Here is a 24,146-nt window from a genome sequence, read left to right as displayed (position 1 = left end):
CTGTTGAGGACTTTATACCTGGATTGGTCTAACTTTTATGATTACTTATCAGTTCTAATTTTATGCTTGGAGACTTGGTTGTTCATATCAAAGGGTAATTTACAATGCCCCTGGAAGTGCCTGATTCAGCAGTACCTTGGGTACTCACAGTTAATTTATTTGACCCTTAAAAGAATTGTGGTGATGCACACATGTCTTTTGCTATAGCAATGCTGCCATCTGATTCAGCAACAGCACTGTGGCACATTGTTTGTATCTTAATGCCTTGAAAAGTGACAAAAGTGCAGATGAACAGGGGTGGAAGGTTCCTGCCTGCTTTTCAAGAGAGAAGCCTGTGAGAGTCTAGTAGAAAATACCTCCAATTTGTTTTCAACACCTTCTTCGCCGCATTTTGATTTTATGTCAAGGAAATGAAATACAAAAATTTGGGGACAGAGTAATACTTCCCTGTACTTCATAAAGAAGCCATCAGAGGATAAGATTCTTGTTTATATTGTTTTCATCACTCTCATGATTGCTTCATTTAGTATTACATCTTTCTCAGTGTCTGTGTTGCTGCACTAATAGCATCAGCATGTTGCAGTCACTGCTCCTTCAAAGACTAGTGTTAATTGAAGCAATTTATTCTAGAAGAGCTGAAGATGGCCTATTTATACTTTTATATAATGAATTACAGAATACATTTATCTTGTCATGTCCTTTCAGCTCCTTTTTCTGCCAAGTGTGGTTTTGCTCCCCTGGCCGTGCGTTGCCCAGGCTCAGCACAGTAGAACACAGGTGTTTTCTGTGTTTCATAAGAGGTCAGAGATGCTCACCAGCTATCACAACATGTAAAGAGGAGCAACCCTGACCTGGTATCAATGCTCCTTCATTACCTGCTAGCACAATAATGTCTCATTCTGCCACATAATGGAGCACTATCTTGTTTCAGCAAAAGAGATCATTCTCGTAATTTACGTCCGTCAACGTAATATTAAATGTGATGTATGTGCAATATAAAGTATGTGGTGCTGATCCATTCCCAAGAGGTATAAGAAGTCTGACACTGTGTTAATAAAACCTATAGGGTTACAGAAAACTATTGCTTCAATTCTGCATGAAACTTCTCAGTCACAATTCTGCAGAAAGCAGTATGTGAGAATACCTTGACTTCTTTAATATTAGTAGTAGAAGGCATAATGTGTCTAATTTTCATTTATGTTGTAGAGCTCTATTATATGTAAAATAGCTGGCTTTTAATAGTATGGTCATTACATTTAGTTGAATTGATCTTTGGCTAATGAAAAACATAAGGGAAAATATTTCCTCTCACATCAAAATATTTGATATTCTCTGCAATGAAGGACCATAAAAATAGTAGAGCAAGATACTGCTGAGTTATGGTAGGTGGGGTCAAAATTGTTAGCTGCAGTGAATGGCAGAATTCGTAGAGTAAGACCTGAAAAAATACACAGGCCTCTCGAGAATAAGGATATTAATGCTGAAATAGCTCTACCAAAGCCTCTGTCCTCCGAAATTATCCCCACAGTTTTGGGTTAGCTAATGTAGTTTTCCCCCTTTAGGTTCTCCCTATTTATTATGTATTGTAAATGACATGGAGAGGGAGACTCTATATCCTAGACTCTAGTTATTCTCTAGATAATAGGAGTTAAATACTATAATCGATCTTAAACTGCAAAAATATACTTCTGATACTAATTTGCACTTTGTTTCAATGCAGTGTAATTTTTTGTGTTTTGCATTGGTTTTGAGCTGTTTGAATTAATTTGAAATTTTTATTGCAACTTGTGTAAATTCTCCGCTTGTTACTGTGCAGCTTCTTGCCAAAGTGCATTTTGTTGGCACAACTGGAGATTTGTTTTCTTAAATTCTAAATCAGAGTTTCATGGGACTATCTACACAGTGGGGACTCCGTCAGTGCTGCTTTTCTCTGTTAATTGTGAGCCCATTCCCTCACATGGTTTGAAGGACGTTATGCTGCTTCAAGGGCAGACTTCATGTGCCATCCTAGTCCTAGACATTTGCCATTTGTCTCGCTGGCTGCTCAGGCGAGCAGTGGTGTATATCTGTTTCCTTAGATATGTCAGTTCAGGTCAATTGCTCTTTCCTGCTCCAATCCCTCCTTCAGCGTTCTTGAACTTTCTCTATTTTCTATTCTAGGTCTATGCTCAATTAACTTTATAGAAGTGTGACTCTCGGGACCCAGTGGTGTTACGTAGGCTTGCGAAGTTAACAGTTGTAGGCTGGAACCTCAAATTGCTCCTGTGCGCTTTTGATGGAATTTCTCTCTGGCAGAGTTCTAGGAATGGCTTTGTTTCAGCAGTGGGGAATGGATTTTTCTTTTGGAGATGAAAGCAGCTGATGTTTTCAAGTATTCAGGAATTATGACATTCTTTGAAAAGACTATGCCAATACCTTTTAACTCTGTGGATAATATGCCCCTATACCAGCATTAAAGATGGCAATCTATCCACTCACCTGAGAAATGGCAAACTGAGGACGTCACAGGTTAAATCTTGCATGCTGGGACTTGTATGAAATTGTTCCATATAGGACAAAACCATCCTAATCACCTTTGGCTGGGATCCAGCATTATGTGGAAAAATTGTTTGGATCTGGTATCTCTGGTGAATTCAAAAACCACCAGAGTGTTCTCTGATTTCCTTTATATATGTACTTCCTCAAATCCTAGATGTGCCAAGCCTTTCCCATGAAAAATTGTTTGGCTTAGAAATACGGAAAAAATGCCTGCCCTTTTATCTATTTCTCATTTCACAGTCTGCATTGAGAATGAATAAATGTTTCTAGGAAACAATTTGTATTTCATGTGAAAGGGTCTCTGTAGATTACAAGAGGTTTGCAGCAGTAGTTCTGTTGCCTTATATCTAGTTTGGTTTCTAATTTTCCCATTTCTTACTTATCATTATCTTAAATATTCACAGTTGCATCTTTCATCCTTTTTGTATGAACTGAATCCTCCGTCACAGTAGTAGTTGTCCTGTTCTCCCTTGATATTCTTCCAGCATGCCCAGCTCTTGTTAGACAGATGCTTAACACAGTGTTAAGGCTGTACATCCTTCTCAGCTCTGTTGTGGCTGCTCTGTTCAGCCTGTGCCATGAGATGTGGAGTCCAGGACCACACTGGGGCTTTTGAAGCAGTACCGTTTTACAAGCTCATCATCATTTGCTTCTCACCGTCACCCTGCACAACTTGTTCATGAATTTCTGTGCTTTTTTCTTCAGTTGAAGTATCTCTATTTCCCATTTTTCTGTTCCATAAGTATTCACTTCTACTTATTCAAGATGCGTATTTTTGTGCCATGTCGGAGTTCTTACCACTCCCATTTCTTTTTCTCACTGCACTAGTCTGACATATTTTCAGTACTCCCCAGTTTTGAGATGTCTTTGCATCTTAGCCATTTTAATATTAGTAATTTCCTATCTCCTGTTCCAAAACAGTAAAAAAGTTATTAAGTCAAGATCTTAATATTGACTTGCTCTAAGCTACACAGAACTTTTCTCCTCGTCTTGATACATCATTCTTCATTGTTCCATAGAAGCTAATCTGTAAATCATGTGATATTGTCCTTATTTGGGAAACAAATTGCCCTAGTTGAGGGTTCATAAGACCTCATATCAAATAACACTAAAATTCAGATACAAGCATATTGTCCTCTTCATTTCAGCCACCTATGTACTGAAAAACTGCAGTACTATTGAAGAAGCAGTCAAGTGTTTCCAGAATGACTTGGTAATTTTTAGGTCTTACTGCCTCATGCTCATCCTCCTGTGATTCTCTGGAGAAATTTTATTATCATTGATACAGCATCATAAATTTGCAAAAAAAATTGCACTAAAATGGGAAAAATTGGCATTCTTCTCCCTGAATATCTTGAATTCTTAAAGGCCCATTAAAGCATCAACAGCCATCTATGTCCTTCACTGTCCTGCACACAAAACCAGGGTCCTCTTGGAGAAGCAGCAGTGATGAGGCTCTCTCTCTTCCATTTTTGTAACTTTATGCAGCTTTCCATGATCTCCCTGTCCTTCTCTGACCTTTTATCAAATAGATACAATCCTTATGGTGCCACTTAATGGCAAACTGAGATTCTTGAGCATTGAACAGGATGGCATAAAATTTTCACCCAAAAGATTGGGAGTTTTTGAGACTTGGTTCTTAATCCTCTGCTTCACAGTTTTAACATGTTTTGGAGTGTGGCTATGGGTGCACAAGTATTCCAGTCACACTGCAATTATTTGGAAGCAAGATACATTTTTTAATACAAACAAATGCAAAATATCAGAATAGAATATCCAGATGTAGATGACTGGCTGGTATTTCACTGCAAACAGGGTTGAGTTATGCTGGACCACAGAATGTATCTTAAATCAGTTCATCTGGTGATCTTGTCCACTATCTTATCCCTATATTGACTATAAGCTTGTGTTTTCGAGTAGAAATGTTAGAATATTCCTAATAATTATGTAGCTGTGATGGAAATGAATTGTGTCAGTGTGTGGATTTGCTTGCGAGTAAGAGATTTAATACCTTTTCTGTTTATGAATCCTGTTTTATATTACCGTGGATTACACAAATGCGAAAGAGTTTTTAACTACTACTACTACTACTACTTCAAACTGTTAATCCTACTACTACCTTGTGAATGGCAGCAAATTCTGTAGATTACTGTTATACTGCATTTGAAAAGGAATTGTGGACTTAAATTTGGTTTAGCATTTAAATGAATTTCCTTTTATTCCTTAGAACTGCAACAGAGGAGTGTCCAATTTACTCCATTTTTTTAATGGCCTGCTCCCTTATTTCATGATTGTCTCCTGTAAACGTTAATTTTCTTGTTTATGTGTTGTTTTATTAATCAGGTTCTCTTAAAATCTGCTTTTAGCCATATTGCAAGGCTTGCAAAGGGAATGAGGCACCAACATGTAAAATACATGTACATGGTACAAGGACACCATACTTGACATAAATTCTGTTGACTTCAAGCTTAAGAAACAAGTTGTCATTGAACTGCAATCTGTTTGAGTCCAATTTTAATCTAAAAGCATTTTTAGACTGTGAGTGGCATAGATTAACTTATTTAACTCCATGGACAGAACAGCTTTCGTATTCACAGATAATGTGCTCTGGTTGATGTGGGTGTCTTTGTCTCCTGGTGTGAGATCTGCCTGTCTTGCACTCTTTTCATTTTCCTCTCTCTTAGAAGTTTTTCAGATTTCAAGTCAGAGGTTCCCAAATTTACTTTCTTTGGATAGTGTAACCTTAGTTCCATAGAAGTCACCCAATCAAAGTTTTTGGGTTTTGGTAAAATAGAAGATGTATACTCTGGATAGATGGTAACCATTTCAAACTGTAATATACTTCTGCTGAAAATTATCTTTTTTAATTTCTTATGTGAATCATGTTTTCCCTGAAAAGTAGATCATGTTTAGGATGGTGTCATACTTAAAATGGTGTTAGATAGCAGTGACATGCATTATTTGGACAGTAACTACTGCATCATGAACTAAAATAGTGTAGATAATCACATTCAATACTGTGATAGAAACATTAAACACTTTATTTGCTAATGTCTGTTTTCAACTGAATTTACTAGCAGTTTGGGATAATTTGCATCTCCATTTGGTTGAGCCTGTGACAGACATTTGTTTTGCTTGTGTTTTGAGTAAGTGTCTTTGTTTCATCCTGCATTGCTTGTGGAGGGTGAAAACAATGTTAAAATTGTGATTTTTCTCTCTCCAAACCTTTCCTTGCAGTTCTAGTTGAAAATGCAATAAATATTGACAAAAATTGGAAGCATGTTTTGAATCAGAATTTTCCAACAAATTACTTTTTTGTTGGAATTCCACATTTGTTTCCTCTGGGTAGTCTTTACTGGATGATTTAGCTTCTGCTCTATGGCTAGAACTAGAGGATTCCCAGCAACAGGGCTGTTCTAGAAAGAGAAGCTGGAAGCTTTAAGCTGAAAATCTTTCATAAAGTAGCTGATTTCAAAACTTGAACTCACATAACCAGGTGCCTTGAGATTCAAAAAAAGTCGTACCCAGACTGCTATTAAATACATGTTCCAGAGACCTTTGATTTTTTTTTTTTTTTTAAACACATCCTGCAAGTGCTGATTCTGCAAGCAGTTGTTTCTCATAATCAGATCTAAAAGCCCTTTATCTCCTATCAGCTGATGGCTGTGCTATAACCTTTGGCTCCAGACTTCTGGTAGGAAATTCGTACATATTTCTACAAAGAATGAAACTCTAATGGCCTAACACCATTACTCATGGTGTGTAACAGTGCTGGAAATTAGTTTCTCAGGAGCTGATCATGACAGGTCAGCTGTCACAAATTGATATACATATCTGTAAATACATCAGTCCTATAAACAAAATTCTGTCTGCAAGACGTAGAAGATAAAATTGGCACAGTTCTTAACAAATGAAGTGTTCCAACGCACAAGGATGCACAGGGAAAATCCCTTCGGGAAATGGTTTCCCTTATGTTCCATTTATGATTTTTATCTGTACAGTTTGCTTCTAAGAGACTGGAAAGTTTGTGCCTCCATAGAGAACACTCTGGTGTACTGTTCTGAAGCAAAATATGCTCCTTCTCCTTGCACTTACCCCTGCTGCATGAAAGAAGAATCTTTGCATGCTCCTTTTGAAAAAAAAAGAATAAATTTATGGGTTTGCACTGTCTTGTCTCCAGTATATTTTGGAACCCTTCGAGGTAGTGCAGAATGTGAAACATAGGGTATTCAAGAAGTCTACGGCCCTTATAGGAAATCAGATTTTGAAAGGTGTGGGAGAAGGAATTGATATGTCAGTCCACCAGTGGTAAAGAAATAACGTGAATGATTACATTTCCCATTTTTTAATGACTATTTAATCATCACCTGTAGATTTTGCAAGCCATTTTGACAAAAATATTAATCATATGCCTAGGACAAGGGAAGCAAGGCTTAAACAGTGAGCTTTCTTTACAGATTTGAGACACAACAGATACTACACACACCTACACTGATCTTTGAAGTCTGTTGAACCATGCTGATTTATGTCAAAGGAAAGATCTGTCCATTTGGTTTGGCGGTAGCAAGGGCTGAGGAACATCTGGACATGTTTCGGAACAAGCATCTAAATTCAAATTCCAAAGATACCATGGCTACAGGTATTTATCTGCCTGTGTTGCTACAGCCACTGGATGTGCAGACACTCCTCTGTCACTCTAACCTGCCATCACAGGAGGACAGTGTGCAATCTGAGACATTTTAGCTTCCAGGAGTGTCATTAGAAAGCTGAATATTATTCATTCATTCTCCTCCTCCATCCTCCAGGTCATCTGGATGAGAGGAGGAGTACCTTAAGTCTTTCCTCTCCTGTGTCTCAGCTTTCAAGGTTTAGTGACTATGGAATAATTTTCATCATTTGTGATAGTTGCTGAATATTCACTGAGTGTCTTGTTCTTTTCTAGTTCCCTGTTTATCAGTTTAGTGCAACAAAACAAAAATAAAACTATACAGATCTCTTCCATCACATTTTATTTGTTGATTTGATTTGTGAGGCTTTAGGATAAAACTGAAGTCATAGAAATAAATCATGTAAGACATCTACCCACGGGCGTTTTCATTGAAATAAGTTCTTTCCAACAAGATTTTGACTTGTTACATGAAAATTAGCTTCTGGCAGGAGGAATCCATATTTCACAGATCTTGGACTGTGTTTAGTTTCTACAGGGCATGCCTTCAGCTAACAACATTGCTTCCAAATATGTGAGCATAATATTGGTGTTTAAGAGTAGAGCTGAAAAGAAGAAGAAGAAAACACTTTCTACTTGGTACTATTTATGTCTCTTCTGAGCAAAATGACACTGTGGATTCTGTTTGAAGGCAAAAAGAGTGTCTGGCTGCTGCTGCTGCTGCTCAGGAGCATATTTAGTTTGAATAATCCAAAGGTCACTTGAGATTGACTTTTCTATTGAACCTGCTCTATTGAATTGGACTGTATTTCTCTTCAGAAAATGCAGTAAATTTGATTTTTAAAACGATACATTTAATTGGAAAATAAAATATTTTGATGTAGTGTTCTAGGGAGATATCCTGAAAACGTGCATCTGGGTGCATCTGGGTGCATCTGGGTGCATCTGGTAGATGCTTGAAGTAGTGGTAGATATGAGATAGTTGTTCATCAGGAGCCTGGGAGCTCAAGAGGCTGTTACTGTTTTAGAGATGAGGTAGAAGTAGGGCAATAAAGAAAATAGGACTTAAGATAGGAGATGAAAAAAATACATGTTGAGACAGTTGGACAGCATAGAACCTGTGTCAAGAATTTATGAGTGTAGGTGAGCTAAAACACTGTGGAAACAAGGTTGGTCTTTGATAAACATAGGGAATTATTTGAAAATAGACAGGAATCTGAGCAGAGAGAGAAATCTGGGATAGTGCCCCCACAGGTAATCCTGAGGACTCTCAAGCAATATAAACTTACTGAAGAGACATGTAATCTCAGAACGAACTGAGTGAAATAATATGACAAATAATACAGATAATAGAGCATTTATATTGCATGCATCAATGAAAATACATTCAGGCAAGGTACTTGTTTATGTCTGTCCTCTGAATCGCACTAATTCTGATTCTACACTGAAAACAGCCACACACCTCTCAGCCTCTCTGTATCAGTTCTGGATTGGGTCAAGCTGCTGTTAAATGTTTTGTAAATGCTAAAGTTTGCTGCCTGGCAGTGCTTCAGACTCTCTGTACTTTCTGTTCCAGTTGGCGACGTGGGACTCTGAGAAAGGACTGAACGGCAGCCTCCAAGAGCGACGTCTGGGCAACGACTTACAAGGAGTGACACTCAAAGTGGTGACTGTGTTGGTATGATCCTTTCTGAGTTCAGGAAACAAAATGCTCAAAATAAAAAGGATCTGCCTGAATATTTTGGGCACTTCCCGCAGTGTTTTCCCCTATCATTTTCAGTTCTGTATTTTTAGATGATCAGTTACATAAGCAAAGAAAATCGATGATGGCCTTTTATTATTTTATGTGAAGCTGTGCAGTGTCAGTGATAGAGAGCATTTGTTTGTTTGCTTATGCTGTTTTTCTGCATTGTAATTCCTAGCAGGCATCAAACCAGCACAGGGCCTGAGTGCACAGGGGTGCATTCCAGATACCATGCTCCAGCTTGGATAGGCAGTTTTCAGCATTTCATGGATTTTAAGATCAGATGGGCCAATTATGATAATCTAATCTTGGCTCTTGTACACTGCAGGCTGTAAAATTTAATCAAGTGTTTCCTGCATCAAGCTCATAAATTCCCATTGAGATAAACTATATCTTTTAGAATGGTGTCATCTTTCCAAAAAAATCATTACCCTTTTGGAACTACTCTCTGTAAGACTCTGGAGTGGTAAAGAGTTCCTCTCAGGCAAGTGCTACATTAGGGGCAAATTGGGGCAAATTAGGGCTTGAATGCATTCCTGGCTAAGGTATTGTTATCTGCAGATTGCAGAATATGAGGTCTTTTTTTGTTTGTTTTTAATTCTCTTTTTCTGAATCATGGTACAAATAGGGAGTACCTAAGAGTACATATGTACATGAAAGCACTCCCTCCAGCCCCCAGTTTTCTTTCCTCAATTTATGCTGTTGCTGGTGTGAGAGGTGAGCAGATCCCTTCTGTGACAGTAGCAGGCTAAAAAGGCAGCCAACTGCAGTGGCCATGCCACCAACATCCCTGGGATTCCCCTGCAGACCCATCCCCAGCAGAAAACATACCACAAAATGCTGCATTTCCTTGGTCCCAAAGCAGACTTCTGAAATTAAAATACTCCAGAAACCAGTACCCATGAAGGTTATTCTCTGAATTTTCAAAATTTTAAATGTTCACAAAATTGCTGTGGTTTTAGCTTGTGTTTCAGTATGTTTCCTGGATAAAAGATTAGGCCTTGTATGTAAAAGATGGCTTTCTAAATCTGGGGTTGAATTTCTTCTGGAGTCTGTCTCGTCTCAAGAACTATGGAAAAACCAAGGCTATGAATAGGGCTCAAGTGCTGAGGCAGTGGTGCCTGGTTGGGAAGCTTCACAGTATCCCACATGACCTACAATTTTTGCCTCAGAAGGTTATGAGTGTCTCAAAATTTGCTCCAAGTTGTCCAGAATTAACTCAGAAAACACCCTTTTGCTCAGAGAAGCAAACTAAAAATCTTGTTTCAAGTGTCAGTTAAGATACTGTTTTGTTCTCAGGAAGAACCTTTTGTGATGGTGGCAGAGAACATCCTTGGGCAGCCAAAACGATATAAAGGATTTTCCATTGACGTCCTGGATGCACTGGCCAAGAATTTGGGCTTTAAGTATGAGATATATCAAGCTCCTGATGGCAAATATGGACACCAGCTCCAAAACAGCTCCTGGAATGGCATGATCGGAGAACTCATCAATAAGGTACACAGAGAAGAAGCTGCATTTAAAAAAATTACAAGAGAATGAATTAGGATGAAGGCAGCAGTGCAGAATGCTTCTGAGCTATGGATGGTTTGAGTGTGATATAAACTGCAATTTAAGACCCTGTATACAGGATAGGAACTAGACAATCTCTTGTTTTATTTGCTTCCAGCTGCTCTCAACATAAATTATATTGGTGTAAATCTAAGTGTTTACATTGCTATAAGAGTAGAGGTCATGTTTGTGTGTGTGAGGGAATGACTGTAGAAAATAGAGAAAAAATAAAATATTCTCCATAAAATATTAACTACTAGTATTTTATTTTTGTCATTATGTCTTTAAAACTTTTTCGTAGATGGGACCTTATTTCTGTCATTCTGTGACAATGTATTTGATAATGATGCATGAGTAATGATAATGAGTTTGACACCCAAGCAGGAAAAGTAGCCCCAGTAACGGGGGATCAGAATTTAGACTGATCTCAAGATTATTCATTCATTTAAAACAGAGAGGACCAAATTTCTTAATTAAAGTATGACAAATCCAGGAGTAAGTTAATTGAACTCTGTTTAAGTAAATGGGTAGAGTTTGTAGGTTAGAATCTCCCAGAGAATTAAATAAGTGTATTTTGTTCATGTTCTTGCAATCTGACATGGGACAAGCATTAATCAAGAAGAAGAGTCAAAGGAATTAATATCTCATGTTGCTGCTTTTTGTAGAAAAGCTTACTCTTCTGCAGTGGAGTTATTAGTGAAAGTGAAAGCTTTCTCATTATCTAGTAAGCAGGCGGCTCAGTATCTGTAAGGAGATGTTTAGGAAGAAATAGAAGCAATTAAAGCAATAGCAAACATGTGTGTGATAATGGGATGATCTTGGTTGGCACCAGGGAACATAAAGAATTTTTAACTTATTTTGCATTGACATAAACTGTTTGAATTTCATTGATTTAAAAATAAGGTAAGAAATCCTGTTAAATTTCTTTGGAAATTGCTTTCTTTGAAGCAATAAAGTATCTATTATTGTATTTTTTAGATGGTATTTCTGCTACCATTTGTTCCACAGACTCTAAAGGATTTCAAAGCAAACCTCCCTCATCTAATATTTGCTTTACATTCCCAACACAATTAGAGATAGGAAATGGAATGTATATTCTGGTTTTTTTTAAGAGAACTCTTTTTATTAAGACAGAAAATATTGAAAATCTAATTGAAGCTCTTCAAAAGCTTTGGGAATCTTATTTATTAACTCCTATCTTACCCTTCATCAAGTGTACATACTCTTTAAGGATTATCTACATGCAAAACCTACTTGTTTTAAATATTGAAGTCAAAGCAGTTTCAGGAACAAAGTTGCCTTTGTGCATTCTTCCTGTTACGAGCTTTTTCCATCACTTTATTCATTTTAAAAAATAAACAAAATCTTCTCCCCAGCTGTCATATGAAATCTCTTCATGAATATGGAAAGTTGGCAATTCTGCAGGGAGAAAAACAAACATTAGCTCTTCCCACCCTGCTATCAAATGCACAAGCTAAGTAAATGGTGTTTCTTTATTGCTTACAGTGCACTGGGTTAATATGGTTTGGAGTTTTAGGCCTCCTTTGGAAAAGAAGCGAGGGATAAAGGTTAACAAGCTGCCCTTCTTCCAGAAAGGAGTCAAGGTCATGCTTTCTGTTCAAGAGTACCTTGACAGGTTGTGTTTCATTGCTCTTCTTTAGACCAGTGCAATTAACTAATGTTTTCATGGTGAAAACCGATTCTGTTTTTTTTTTTAGACAATTTATATAAATGCATCTAAATGCGTTAAGTTACAGAATGAAATGCATGGAGTCACTTGGTTCTTAAAAAGCTTCTCCTTAAGGCTCTCGCAGCCCAAACTCCTGGTGGCAGGGAGCGATGTGATGCGTTGTGTTTGCCTTGCAGAGGGCAGACCTGGCCATCTCAGCCATCACCATAACACCCGAACGGGAGAGCGTGGTGGACTTCAGCAAGCGCTACATGGACTATTCCGTGGGGATCTTGATCAAAAAGCCCGAGGAGAAAATCAACATCTTCTCTCTCTTCGCTCCTTTCGACTTCGCGGTGTGGGCCTGCATTGCGGCAGCCATCCCGATTGTTGGGGTGCTGATCTTTGTGCTGAACCGCATCCAGGCAGTGCGGGCGCAGAGCGCGGCCCAGCCGAGCCCCTCGGTGTCCTCCACCCTGCACAGCGCCATCTGGGTGGTGTACGGGGCCTTTGTCCAGCAAGGTACTCACCCCTCCCCTGCACCACGGGCGGCCTCCAGAAAGCTCTGCCTTGGGGGGAGCGGGTCAGGACAGGTCAGTCCTGCCCAGGATGGGCTAAAGGTGAAAGAGAAGGCCCATATGGGGAGGTAATGTGTTTTATTAGCCCAGCTGATCAAAAGTGAGAAAGGTAGTCAAGTTTGGAGGTTTATGTCTTTTTTTATGCCTTTTCTCTCTCGCAGTAACTCCAGAAAAAGCGCTAGCAGGCTTTTCCTCTTTGGGAAAATTGTTACACTAGAGATAAACTCCAGTGCTGCCTGGTACAGAATTGCAACACTTCTCCAGCTCTGAAACTAGCTCCCTTTTAATTGTTTCAATTTAATTTATAAATAGAAATAGAAATGTATATGTTTTTGAACTCACGTGAGACAGTTCATCTCTTGGTTGTTTGAACTGGGTATGTAACTAACTTTACACTCAGGAATCTCTAAGCATAGGACTAATCCTACTGAATTCAGTAGGACTGCTGCCATTAACAAAGTTACTTTTGTAACTAATTGTTTACAAAATCTGCCCATGCAGTTTTGGTGCCATATCTATAATGTTAGTTGTATTCTTGGAAGGCAGGTTGTATTGAATGCTGATATATGGGTAAGTTGTTAACTTTTTTCTTTTTTTTTCATTGTGATTGTAAGTTTCTAAAGCTTCAGCTGGCAAATCCATCCTATTGCTGTGAAACTTGGTCCCTCATCTCATTAAGGTGGCAGCCCTGATGGGTTTAAGTGCAGTAAGATATAATCAGCACAAACATATGCTGAAGTAACTAGGACCAGCTCTATGCTAAGGTTTAGTCTCCAACAATGCTCAAGCATAACTCTTCTTGAAGATGCTGGAAAGAAATCCTTGCATGATTTGAAATCTTGTAAAGAGTAACAAGTAATGACACTAATGCTTCAGTCTTTGCAGATTTAAATACAGCAAAGATAGCACACAAACCATTAGGCATTTCTGTGGGGCTTTTTTTCCAATTCTAAAAGGGTAATTGAAAACAGAGTATTACAATATTCTGAGCACTGTAATGATTTAATTCCTGCATATTCGTTGTGCTTCACCATTCAACTTTATTTAAAACATTTTTCATGTTCTTTAGATTGATCCTCAATAATTCTCAAGGGAAATATTTTGGAAGATGATTTTGTAGAACACTGTCTGGGGCAAGAGGTTGACTGGAGAAAATACTTGCTCATTATCAGCCTTAACAGAAGCAGTGCTTTTCCCACAGTGAAAGGGCAGACTGAAGGGGAAGCAGAGAGGAACTCCAACAAAGTTTAACATTACAGGGCACAGGGGGTGATTGTAAATAGGAGCTGCTGAGAGACCCTACTTTTCTCTGTTTATTTGCAGGGGGTGAATCCACTGTCAATTCTGTGGCGATGCGCATTGTAATGGGAAGCTGGTGGCTCTTCACTCTCATTGTGTGCTCTTCCTACACAGCGAATTTAGCAGCATTTCTCACAGTATCAAGGATGGATAATCCCATAAGGTAAGAGTCTCTTCTTAACACAAAGCTGGAAACCTGGATTTCACAGGAAGGTATTATCCATTTGCACACTCATTCTTGCAAGAAGGAGATAACTCTCTAATAAAATACTCTGCTTATTTGCAGTGGCTGTTTTTCTCTGCTCTCCCCTTCTTCACCTTCACTCCAACAGCGCCCAAGCAGTTTTGATGGGGGGAACAATGGCACTTTAATTCTGTATTTTTCCAGAAGACAGGTCTTCCATGTCCTGCTGGTTGGGTGGTTGTAATTTGTGTGTGTGTAACTTGTTTTTCAGCAAATTTAAAGGCTAAAGGCTTTCACTTTTTTTCTCACAAGACGAGGACAAAATTTTCACCTTCACACTGGTGTGGAGTACTGGGAGGGTCACTGGCCTTTCACACCCAGTGCTGACCAGGTTAGAGCCTGATAGCTCATGTTTGATGTGATGGGGATGGAGTGGAGCAGTGGCAGTGCAACACAGGCTTTCCTCCTAGAAAGTGCTGAGCCAAGGATTTCAGGTGTTAGAGGATGACACAGTTAAGCTGCTGCTCTCATTTGGGATTGCATTGGGAAGACTGGCACTGAATGTTTGTGCTCACTTCCTGAAACAGAAGAATTGTCACTGAGGTGAGGCGGGCACTTGAAAAAATGCTTTTGCCTTCTCTGTGATTTCTGCACAGGAGGACATAAGTGCATTTCTTCTAAACATGAGTTCAACAGAATTTCCAATTTTTAGCTTGTCAATATGTACTTACAGGTAATGTAATGCTTTGTGTGGATATAGCATCATCATCATCATAGTAATAAAACCAGGCAAAACTATTACAGACTTTGATTTTAAATTCACTTTCTGTTAGTTGGACCATAATAAATGGGTCTTAACAGTAAAAGAAATAAGTACTCCAAGTAATTTTTGGAAGCAGGATGAGAAACTATGTAGAATAAAACTAACTGTGTGTGAGACTTGCATGTACTGGGAATAAGGTTAAGCTCAGTGAATAAATTGCTCTTGAAAAGCAGGACACAAGTAGTTATCCAGAAAGCTTGAATAATGATATTCTTAAAAATTTCTGAAGGTTCTATTTCTTTCATTGCAGAAGAAATTTTCTGTTTGGTCTAATCAGCACTTTCCAAAACTCAGCAAAGTTCAGAGGAGGACAAAAGTTGGAGTGTAATTACGTGAGGAATCTGCAAAAAAAAGAGGTTTAAGAGCAGAACTATGAATTTTTAGAGGAGGCCTTTGAGTCTGAGCTGTTACAACATTTACAAGGGGTTTTAATTCCCCTTCTTATTAACATGAAAGGACATTGCTAAGAATCTTGAGGAGGAGAGAAGTTACTTGGTAAAGGAACTGCTTGGGATTGTTTCACAAGTACAGAACTCAGGCACCCTTGTACCGTTAGAGATGGCAGCTGGAGAGTGGTAATTAAATGCCGTTCTATACCTAATGGTAGCTGCCACTTCCCAGGTTCCTTTATCACATCCCCTCATACAAGATGAGGATATAGAAGTCACAAAACAATCTATTGTGGTTTGAAAACATCAGCAGAGTTTCAGGTGCCAAAACATAAATGCCAAAAGAAATTTAAGTTGCCAGAAGTTTCACTGCCTGCATTCCACTTACTTGGCTGTAAGGGCAGGGGTCTCTAGCAGGTGTTGTCAGGCACAATGTGGATTGTTCATATTGCCTGAGGTGTCAAAAGTGGTCCTGGATGCTGTGGCTTAGGCACCCAAATCATTCCTGGGGTGCCTTCGGGGAGAGGAGGTAGGGTAAAGTAGTAGTTTCTCTGAAAACTGTGTTGAACCTTCATCCATCTCTGAGCTATGATGGATATATTTTCATGTCCCCACTCTTTAGGTGAAATAGCTTATAGTATGATTAGTCAGATTTAGAACAAAATTTTTTTCTGAGAAAGGAAATAACTGCCTTACATGAATTAATCGTGGCCTTGTGCCTTGGCTGCCAGTACTAACTGGCTTTACATCATATGATGTTCAGTGGCTGCTTTTGCCTATCTCTGCCCCTCAGCTTGCCCACATTCTGTCTTTCATGAACCCAGAAAGGAATACTTATGTGAAATCCATTTTTGCCACCCAAAGAGGCACAATGAGCTAGAGCGGAATATTTGCTCACCAGCTGAGAACTACCAAATCCATCTGTGTGTACTTCCATTGTTAAGGGAAAACAACCCATATCCTCTCAGTAAATGTGTGCTGTTATCTCTCCTTCCATAGAGAAGTCCTCTGGTGTTCAGTGCTGCTGCCTCCAAATTGTCAGCAGGAGAGAAATAAGTATTATGGTGCTGCAGTAGCTGCCACATAGTTAAGATTTTCATTACAAGACTGATTTTCTTCCCAAGCTCTCTCCAAAATGCCTAATAGAAGTTGTTTCAGTATCAAATTTGGCATGTGTGGTCTGTGACTACTGAAATCACTATGTAAAAAAGTATGTTTGATTGAATAACTGGGTGTCAATCAATCCAGTGATCACTGCCTCCACAATTTCACTGCAAAACAAGTGTGTCATAGAAATCATAAACAATATTTATTAGAAGGGGCTTGATGAGACATTCACTGAAGCAAAGTTGAACTGTTGGAAGGCAGTTTTTTAGAATTATCATGTCAGATGAAAGCCTGCTGATAAGAGAATACTTTTTTTGCTTTTTAAATCTGGCATTGGCAAGTCTCACAAGGCTATTCCACCCTGCAGTGAGTTTCAGAGGCTGTATGTGGCTCATAGAAAGGTGAAATACCAGAGTCAGAGGCATGGCAGAAAGCAGCTTTGATCTGCCACCTGAATTTGTTTCCTGACAGATACTTTGTAAATCCCAAAGAAGGAATTTTTGTCCAGGTGCCTAGATCCCAAGTAAGAAACATGCTTAACTTGGAGAGAAAAACTATTCTCCTTAGATTTTCCCAAAACCTCAAGGGCTTCATGTCAAGTGTGCTAACAAGAAGATGCACTGGCTTTCAGATCTGGCATGGCAATACATGCTTCCTTGCTCCTGTTGTGTTCTGCATGCCCATCATTCATCCTGGTGTGACACAGTGGTGGGAAGGGTCTGAATGTGGAGTTTGAGACCCACATGAAAACCTCTATCCCCTCAGGAGATCAAAGCTAACAGGAAATATGGTGTTCCTTCCTTGGCTACCCTCAATTTTTCACTCGCTAGTGGTTGGTACTTCTGCTCCCTGTTGATCTTTTAATGCTGCTTCTCTAATCCCTTTGTCCAAATTACCTCCTGCACTTCCCATCTTCTCTCTGCCCCACCTCCCAAGCAGGGAACAAAGGCAATGTTGTGGTTATCTCAGGATTTCTGTGTTTCTGGAGGTCCACAGGCAGGGCAGTGAAACATCAAGCAGATTTCCTGGCCCCTTCTGGGCAGAGGAGAGAGATGTTATCCAGTTCAGGATGAAAAAGGGAATGTGAATGTGCTGGTGGCAGCTACTTTGGAGCTCAGGTTAGGGAGCTGTGATCCATGTTCTAACTTTGTAAATGATCAATTCTCAATTTTTTTTTTTTTAATAAGAAATCTAGGTAATGTTTAGTGCCTGTGCTAATCCTCTACAAACTCGTTTAAACCCAAATGATTTGCATTTATTATTCTAATATTTGCCTTCAGTACTGTATGCAACTGAGGAGTCTTCTAATGGGTCAGTGTGCCAGGTAAGGCAGAATTATTACATGCGAGTTTGTTCTTTCTTTTGTCTTACTACATTTTCAAACAGCTCTTGGATCTGCTGTCTGACCTTCCATTTGTAATTATGAGTTTAATTAGCAGTGACTCACATTCCAGCTTCATTTCTTGTTAACAAGCAGACTACATGCAGTTCAATAGCTGTACAGATATTCTGAAACTCAGGTTTAGGAGAGCTTGTCTGACAAGAGGTTAAGAATCATGCAAGAAAAATAGGACATTAAAAAGGTATTCTATTTGCAAATTCAAAAGGATTTAAATTTAAGATTTTATCAAATTGATCCTTAACGTTTCCCCATGCTGTGGATGCCTTGAGAGGCATCTGTATTATATGCATTAACGGACTGCATACAAATGCATAATACATCTGCTTTAAGATCACAGCTGTTGTTTCATGATTTGGGATTATCTTATTTTATTTTAATCCCCCAGTTTCTTGTGTTTTGGTGACAGCTGAAGATTTAGTGCAGCTTAGTTGGGGTGATAGGCTGGCACTTGGAAGACTTGGGTGCACATTCTTTTTCTACCACAAGCTTTGTTTGATGTGTCAAGCTCAGCTTCCTCTCTTTCTTGGTTCTCTTTCTGTATAACACAGTAATAATATTTTCTTATATGGCATGTTGTCAGTTTAGCTGCTTTAAAGATGATGGCCATAAATGACCATATTATAGTAGCACTGCAGGTATCAAAAAAAAAGATTTTCTGGGATGCATACAAAACAGAAGCAATCTCAAAATATTTTAAAATAAATGAGAAGAGTACTTGGAAGATGCCGGCCAGAGGGAAATGAACAAACATTTCATCTGCTGTACTTAAGTGGATTTGATAGGGTTGGTGGCAAGAACCTCACCAGAATCCCTCTGTATTCACAGCAATTTTGTCTTGAAATTCCTCATGTTTGAAAGCAGCCTTTGTCTTGTTAATATCATATGTGGCTTTTTAAATATTTCATTGGATTTTCTTTTCTTATGTTTAATTTGTACTGTGTTTTGCAGTGTCTGTGCAGCACCTCAGGCACATTGGCAGGAGGCATGTATGAATGAGCATGATAAAAAATAATTATTGTGATTATTATTAAAGACCTGTGAGCAAAAGCTTCAATCATTAAATAACTAGATTAGATCCCTCCATAAAAACAAAGGCTAAAAAATAGTGTAAGGCAGAATCAAGTGAATGAGCAAGAACTCAAAACTTTTTTTCCTTTCCAGAACATTCCCTTTCTGGAGCACAGGGGTGAAATTTCCTGGGAGATGCTGGGTGCAGCAGGGCAGCAGTGCTCAGGGCCAGAGCTTGCCAGCATTTGCCTTCAGGCTCTATTCAGGACAAGACACTGGTCTGCTGCCAGTGCTCCAGCTCCCATTGTTTGTCTTTTCATTTCACTCCTATTGATGGTGCTGCCCAGTGGGTGCTGCCGGGAAAGCCACAGAGTCTGGAGCCTTTTGAAAAGCTTTCTGAATGTTGGCATATGCCTTTCAAGCACGGTTTCAAATGGATCCTAATTACTCCTGTAATTGAACAAGCCGGCAAGCATCTAAGTGCAAATATTTCCCAGGGACATTTCTGAGAAAAATGAGAATGCACAGCTGAAAATCAAGCTTGCGTTCCATCTCTCCAGTTGCCATTAAAAAATGTGGCATATATTGGAGATCAATGGCAAACCAAGAGATTTGTGATTCCACACCTCTCCAACTTGACTTTTGAGACACCTGTATCATAGCATCTCTTCATTTGTTCTGGTTCTGAGAAGTTCTGTGACTGAGGTGGGTTGAGGCATTAAAATTCAGATGCATGTACAGTTTAGAGAAGAAAATGGTTTGGATACGACATTAGCAAAATCTACCATCTGTGCAGGTAATAAAACCTTTATTATTTTTTTCTTTTGCTTTGAAAGGATGAAAATCTAGCAAGAATAGCAGCCCTCAGGACAGCCCATCAAAATGTACAAGGATTGGTTTAAATCTGATATTTGATACATAGTCTCTCCTCAGCTCGGATGGAGTCACCTTTTGGGTTAGATTGTCTCATATCAATATAGGTTATTCCCTGGCTGTGTGTAGAGTAGCTGTATGCTTTCTGCATGCATTAAATCCCACTGGCCCCTGACTTACACCTTCCTTGTGGTAGGATGAGGTTTCTTTTTATTACATGGATAGCACCTATGACTTGTTTTGTTAGGTGATATTTTCTGTTTGACTCCTAAGGGATAGACAAAACATAACACAGTAATAGAAGATTTTTGCTCAATAGGATACTTATATTTCTGTTATTTTTCTCTCAAGAAGCTGATTTAATGTCTTATATGAACTGATAATATGATCTAATATAGCAGGATATTAAAAAGGCAAAATAATTATTACTATAGCAAATCAAACAGAAATGGCCTTAAAGCTTCAGATGTCTCCTAATTACTCAATTCATCATCTCTAAAGACAAAAACAGGAGTAAGAAAAAAAACTCTATAGTGAATTCTTATTTGGAAATGATTCTATGTCTGAACAATCATTAAAGATGCTGGCCAGTGGGGTTGTTTTTCCACTTTTCAGGCAGGTATCTTAATGCACAGCAGCTGCCTGCAAACCAAATCAAACCAATCCCAATCAAACCAAATCCCCTGTAAAATAACTTGTATTTTATATAATTTATCTGTACTGATCAGTCATTAGTGTAACAGTGGGCCGTATTATAAAAGTCATGCAGGTTATTCTATGATTCTGTGATTCTGTTACAGGGTAATAACAGTGTTTACAAATTGCCAGAAGGTCTCTCTGAGAGCATTCCTGAAGCCAGAACAAGTAAATTGTATTCACAAAACTACCAATAGTTAGTAAACACTTAATCGCAGTAAGTTAATTCCTGCAAAACCATGAGATGAAGTTGAAAGTCACTTGTTCTCACTTATAAGAAGTTGTACCTGTTTTTTAATTACTGTCAGCTCAGACATGTAGGCTTCCAACTCTGCTAATCTCTTGAAATATTTTGGGAAATGCTTCATTTGTTCATGTAAAGAAACTGTCTTCTCACCTTGCGTAATTCGTCACCAACATCCTCACATGAGCAGGGGTTCTGTTATTTTTGTACCATGATTGTTCAGCATCAGATTTTCTCACCCACCTGACAGCAAAGGTAATTTTTCCAACTTCTGCTCTGGACACTGGAACTTCAGTCAAGGGATGACCAAATCACTTTCTGCAGTGACAAATCATGCAAACTAAATTTACTGGTGTTGTGAGGAAGATTTATTTTTGCTTCTTGATTCTTTTTATCTCATGCATTTGCACAATTCCCATACATTTATAGTATGTAGGGTTAGCTAGTCAAATGGTTGCATTACCCTTTGAAACTTAAAGAGAATGCTTTTGGTTTTCTAGGTCCTGAAAGAGCTCTTGCAGCAGCTCTTGCAGCTGTTTGTAATTTCTTTTAATTGTTCCTCATGTTAAGATAGTTTGCATTTGTGTCTTTGATATGGTATCTTTTAGGAACTGCCAGCCCTTCTGTAGCCTTTATCCTTTAAAGCAACACCCCAAGAGGCTTTCTCCTCGAGTTCTTGACGTTTACAGAGTCTGGTCTTTTGAAATACATTATTTTTATGGTTTTAATCTTGTTTGGATTTTTCTTCTGCCTCAGGATATTGAGCTCCAGCATCTTGCAAACACTTTTAGTCTAAAATAGCCACTCCCCTCATAAATGTCTCCATGACAGAAGATGATTCATTCTCACACCTGACACTCTTAACACATTAAGTGAAACATAGGATGATATTTCATCTGCTGAAAAAAAGTTGTTCTAATACATTCTAAAATATTTATCGACCATCTTGCCATGAAGTGAAAATCTGTAAACTTGCCATTTAAAGAAAAGGCTTTAAAAATTGAATATCTTTATAAAGGGATTTAGAAACTAGTCCTGATGATGTAAAAAAACCCCAAAAACCAAACAAAACCACAAACCAAACCAAACAAAAAGCCCAGCAAAACATTTTTAATCAATGCAGGTTGTGGATGTTTAGGGGAGAAAGGAATTTATTTTCCTTGGGAACTAAGATACTACTGTTTATTGCCATAGGTGCTTTCCTCTCAGTTCTTATGTTGCAAAGTATTTTCTGGAGAGAAAGAAAACTTTACTGGAATAGTACTGTGTTGCTAAGAGAAGGGTTGCATGTGTTCTTTCCGTTTCCTGGGCTCATCTGCCTTACTGAGCAATGTTCTCTTCTTCTGTGCGTGTGCCCCCTGTATAATACAGTACAGGAGTGTTTCCAGACTCTTCTGGAGATGGGGGAGAGAATGGTGTTGCCTCAGAAAAGCTGTTTTGATACAGCTGACAAAGTTTGTTGCATTAAAAGAAATGTAATCACAGGCATTGAAGTTGTTTGCCTTCTAAACCATTAAAACCAGAGAATGTGCCACTGATTTAATTTAATTGATTTAATGAATAGTCATGCCTATCTAGAAAAGAATAGAAAACCATCAGTTAGAATGGGGTGGATGTTAAATACTGTGTTTCTTGCATATGGCAATAATGCAATTTCCAAGCTCATATTTCAAAGTATATAATTAGGCTACCCGAATAAAATAATTAATCTCAATATAATGCACAGCCAGTTGTTTTTGATGTGCTTTTTTGGTGCTTTCTAGTATGAGGTTCAGTATTCAGGGAGACTTGTGTTCAGGGTGAGCAGGAAGAGAGGACAAAGGGTAAGGTGTACCCCTCCAGTAAGGCCTCTCTTCCTGTTTACCTTGCTGTACATCAGGATGAGATGGGAAGTGCACCACACACTGTGTGCTCAGTCTGGGTCCTCTGAGAAACAGCAAGTGTGCATCCAGACTTTAAAATATGCGTATGTAATGCGTGCACTTTAGACATCAGTGATAACTGATGAATGCTGTATGTGCTTTCAGTATTAATGAAGAGCCCTATATTTGGATTTCCCAGGAGTATGCAGCACATGCTCTGGCAATCAAGGTGCCTCTTCAGAGCCCCTCTGTTTTCTTCTCCTCTTTCTGTCAACAGCAGTAGCTTCTGCTTGACTCCCTGTGGTAAGGCAAGGGTGTGAAGCTGTTTTCCAGCATCACATTGTACTTTTGACAGATCTGAATTCATCCAACCCCTCCACCCCAGCTATGAGACTGCTGACATGCAGCAGCTCCTGATAAATCAAAACCTAGTAGAGTTGTGTAGGACCTTATTCCACACTGGGATTTCATGGACTTTAATGATAGCCTAACAGTCATTGTATAAAGTACCACTAACCCCAAGTAAAGACTTTATAAGCCAGCACCAAGAAGCCAAGATTATCTGTTCCCCATTCTATTTAATTAAAAAGCTGCTCTTTGTCATCCGAGCGCAAAACAGAACGGCAGCATTATCAGTACTTAAAACAGCAGTGGAAAAGGAAGAAAGCAATTTCTTCCCTCTACATCTTAATCATTAATCTTCATTAGGATTTTTCGCTTCTGAATGGGAGCGGCAGAAGACATCAGTGTAGGAAACAATTGAAAGTGCATCTGTATATATAATAGGTAGTTTGTTATTTTCATTATAGGTAAAAGCATGTGTCAGTTGCCAGATGTGTTTGATTCAGACAATGTGATTTTCATGCCAACTTTATGATATGTTTGATTTAGGTGAAGTGACTAAAACCTGCTGTTGGGACTGAGGTGCTGTTAAACACCAGCTGCAGTTCTTATTTTAATTAATAATTTAAGGAGTAGAATACCTTTCTTTAATTAACATGTTAACCCTTCAAGCTACTCAGAGAAAGGCCACAGTGGCAAAGTGGTTTAAAAGTAAAGCAAGAAAATACCCAAAGGTAGTCCAAACAGGAGTATTTTTTTCTTCCAAACATGCTCTTGAGATGTTTTCACCTTTTCTTTGCATTTTAATTTCCTGCTTGCTGTTGAATGGAATATGGAGTATGGATAAAGGATCCAGGATTACCCAGATTTTTTAGCGGGTCTGGTTATTCTGGATTTGCAGGATGAACAGCAACTGCTCATAGCTGCACTGAATCCCTTTCCAGACTTTTAACTGAATCAGCCAGTGTTGTACAGATGTGCTGTTGTGCCAAATCTTTCCTTGATCTGTTCTGAAAATCTGCCCAGTCATGTAGCAGTTTAAATGTGGATCTGAGCATACAAATTAAAACTCCAGATTTTGAAAACCTGGGCCTGCATCTGAGAAGAGACTCTAATGTGTTATATGCTCTTGAGTGTCTCTTTGTCAGTCTGATACTTTTCACTGTTAAAT

General features: G+C 38.7%; 1 protein-coding gene across 1 annotated transcript in view; it reads left to right on the top strand.

Moving 5' to 3' along the window:
* Window positions 1-24,146, top strand: part of GRID1 (glutamate ionotropic receptor delta type subunit 1) — a gene marked incomplete at both ends in the record, with an annotated part of 491,898 nt that overhangs the window by 432,008 nt on the left and 35,744 nt on the right. The window contains 4 exons of the mRNA XM_082285773.1: window positions 8,781-8,882; window positions 10,248-10,445; window positions 12,366-12,690; window positions 14,070-14,208. Coding sequence (XP_082141899.1) covers window positions 8,781-8,882; window positions 10,248-10,445; window positions 12,366-12,690; window positions 14,070-14,208 — 764 coding nt within the window. The remainder of the gene's footprint in view (window positions 1-8,780; window positions 8,883-10,247; window positions 10,446-12,365; window positions 12,691-14,069; window positions 14,209-24,146) is intronic.

This window comes from Coloeus monedula (assembly GCF_965178545.1).
Source record: "Coloeus monedula genome assembly, chromosome: 8".
NCBI lineage: Eukaryota > Metazoa > Chordata > Aves > Passeriformes > Corvidae > Coloeus > Coloeus monedula.
The sequence above is the reverse complement of the archived record's forward strand: the minus strand, read 5'-3'. Positions and strand labels throughout refer to the sequence as shown.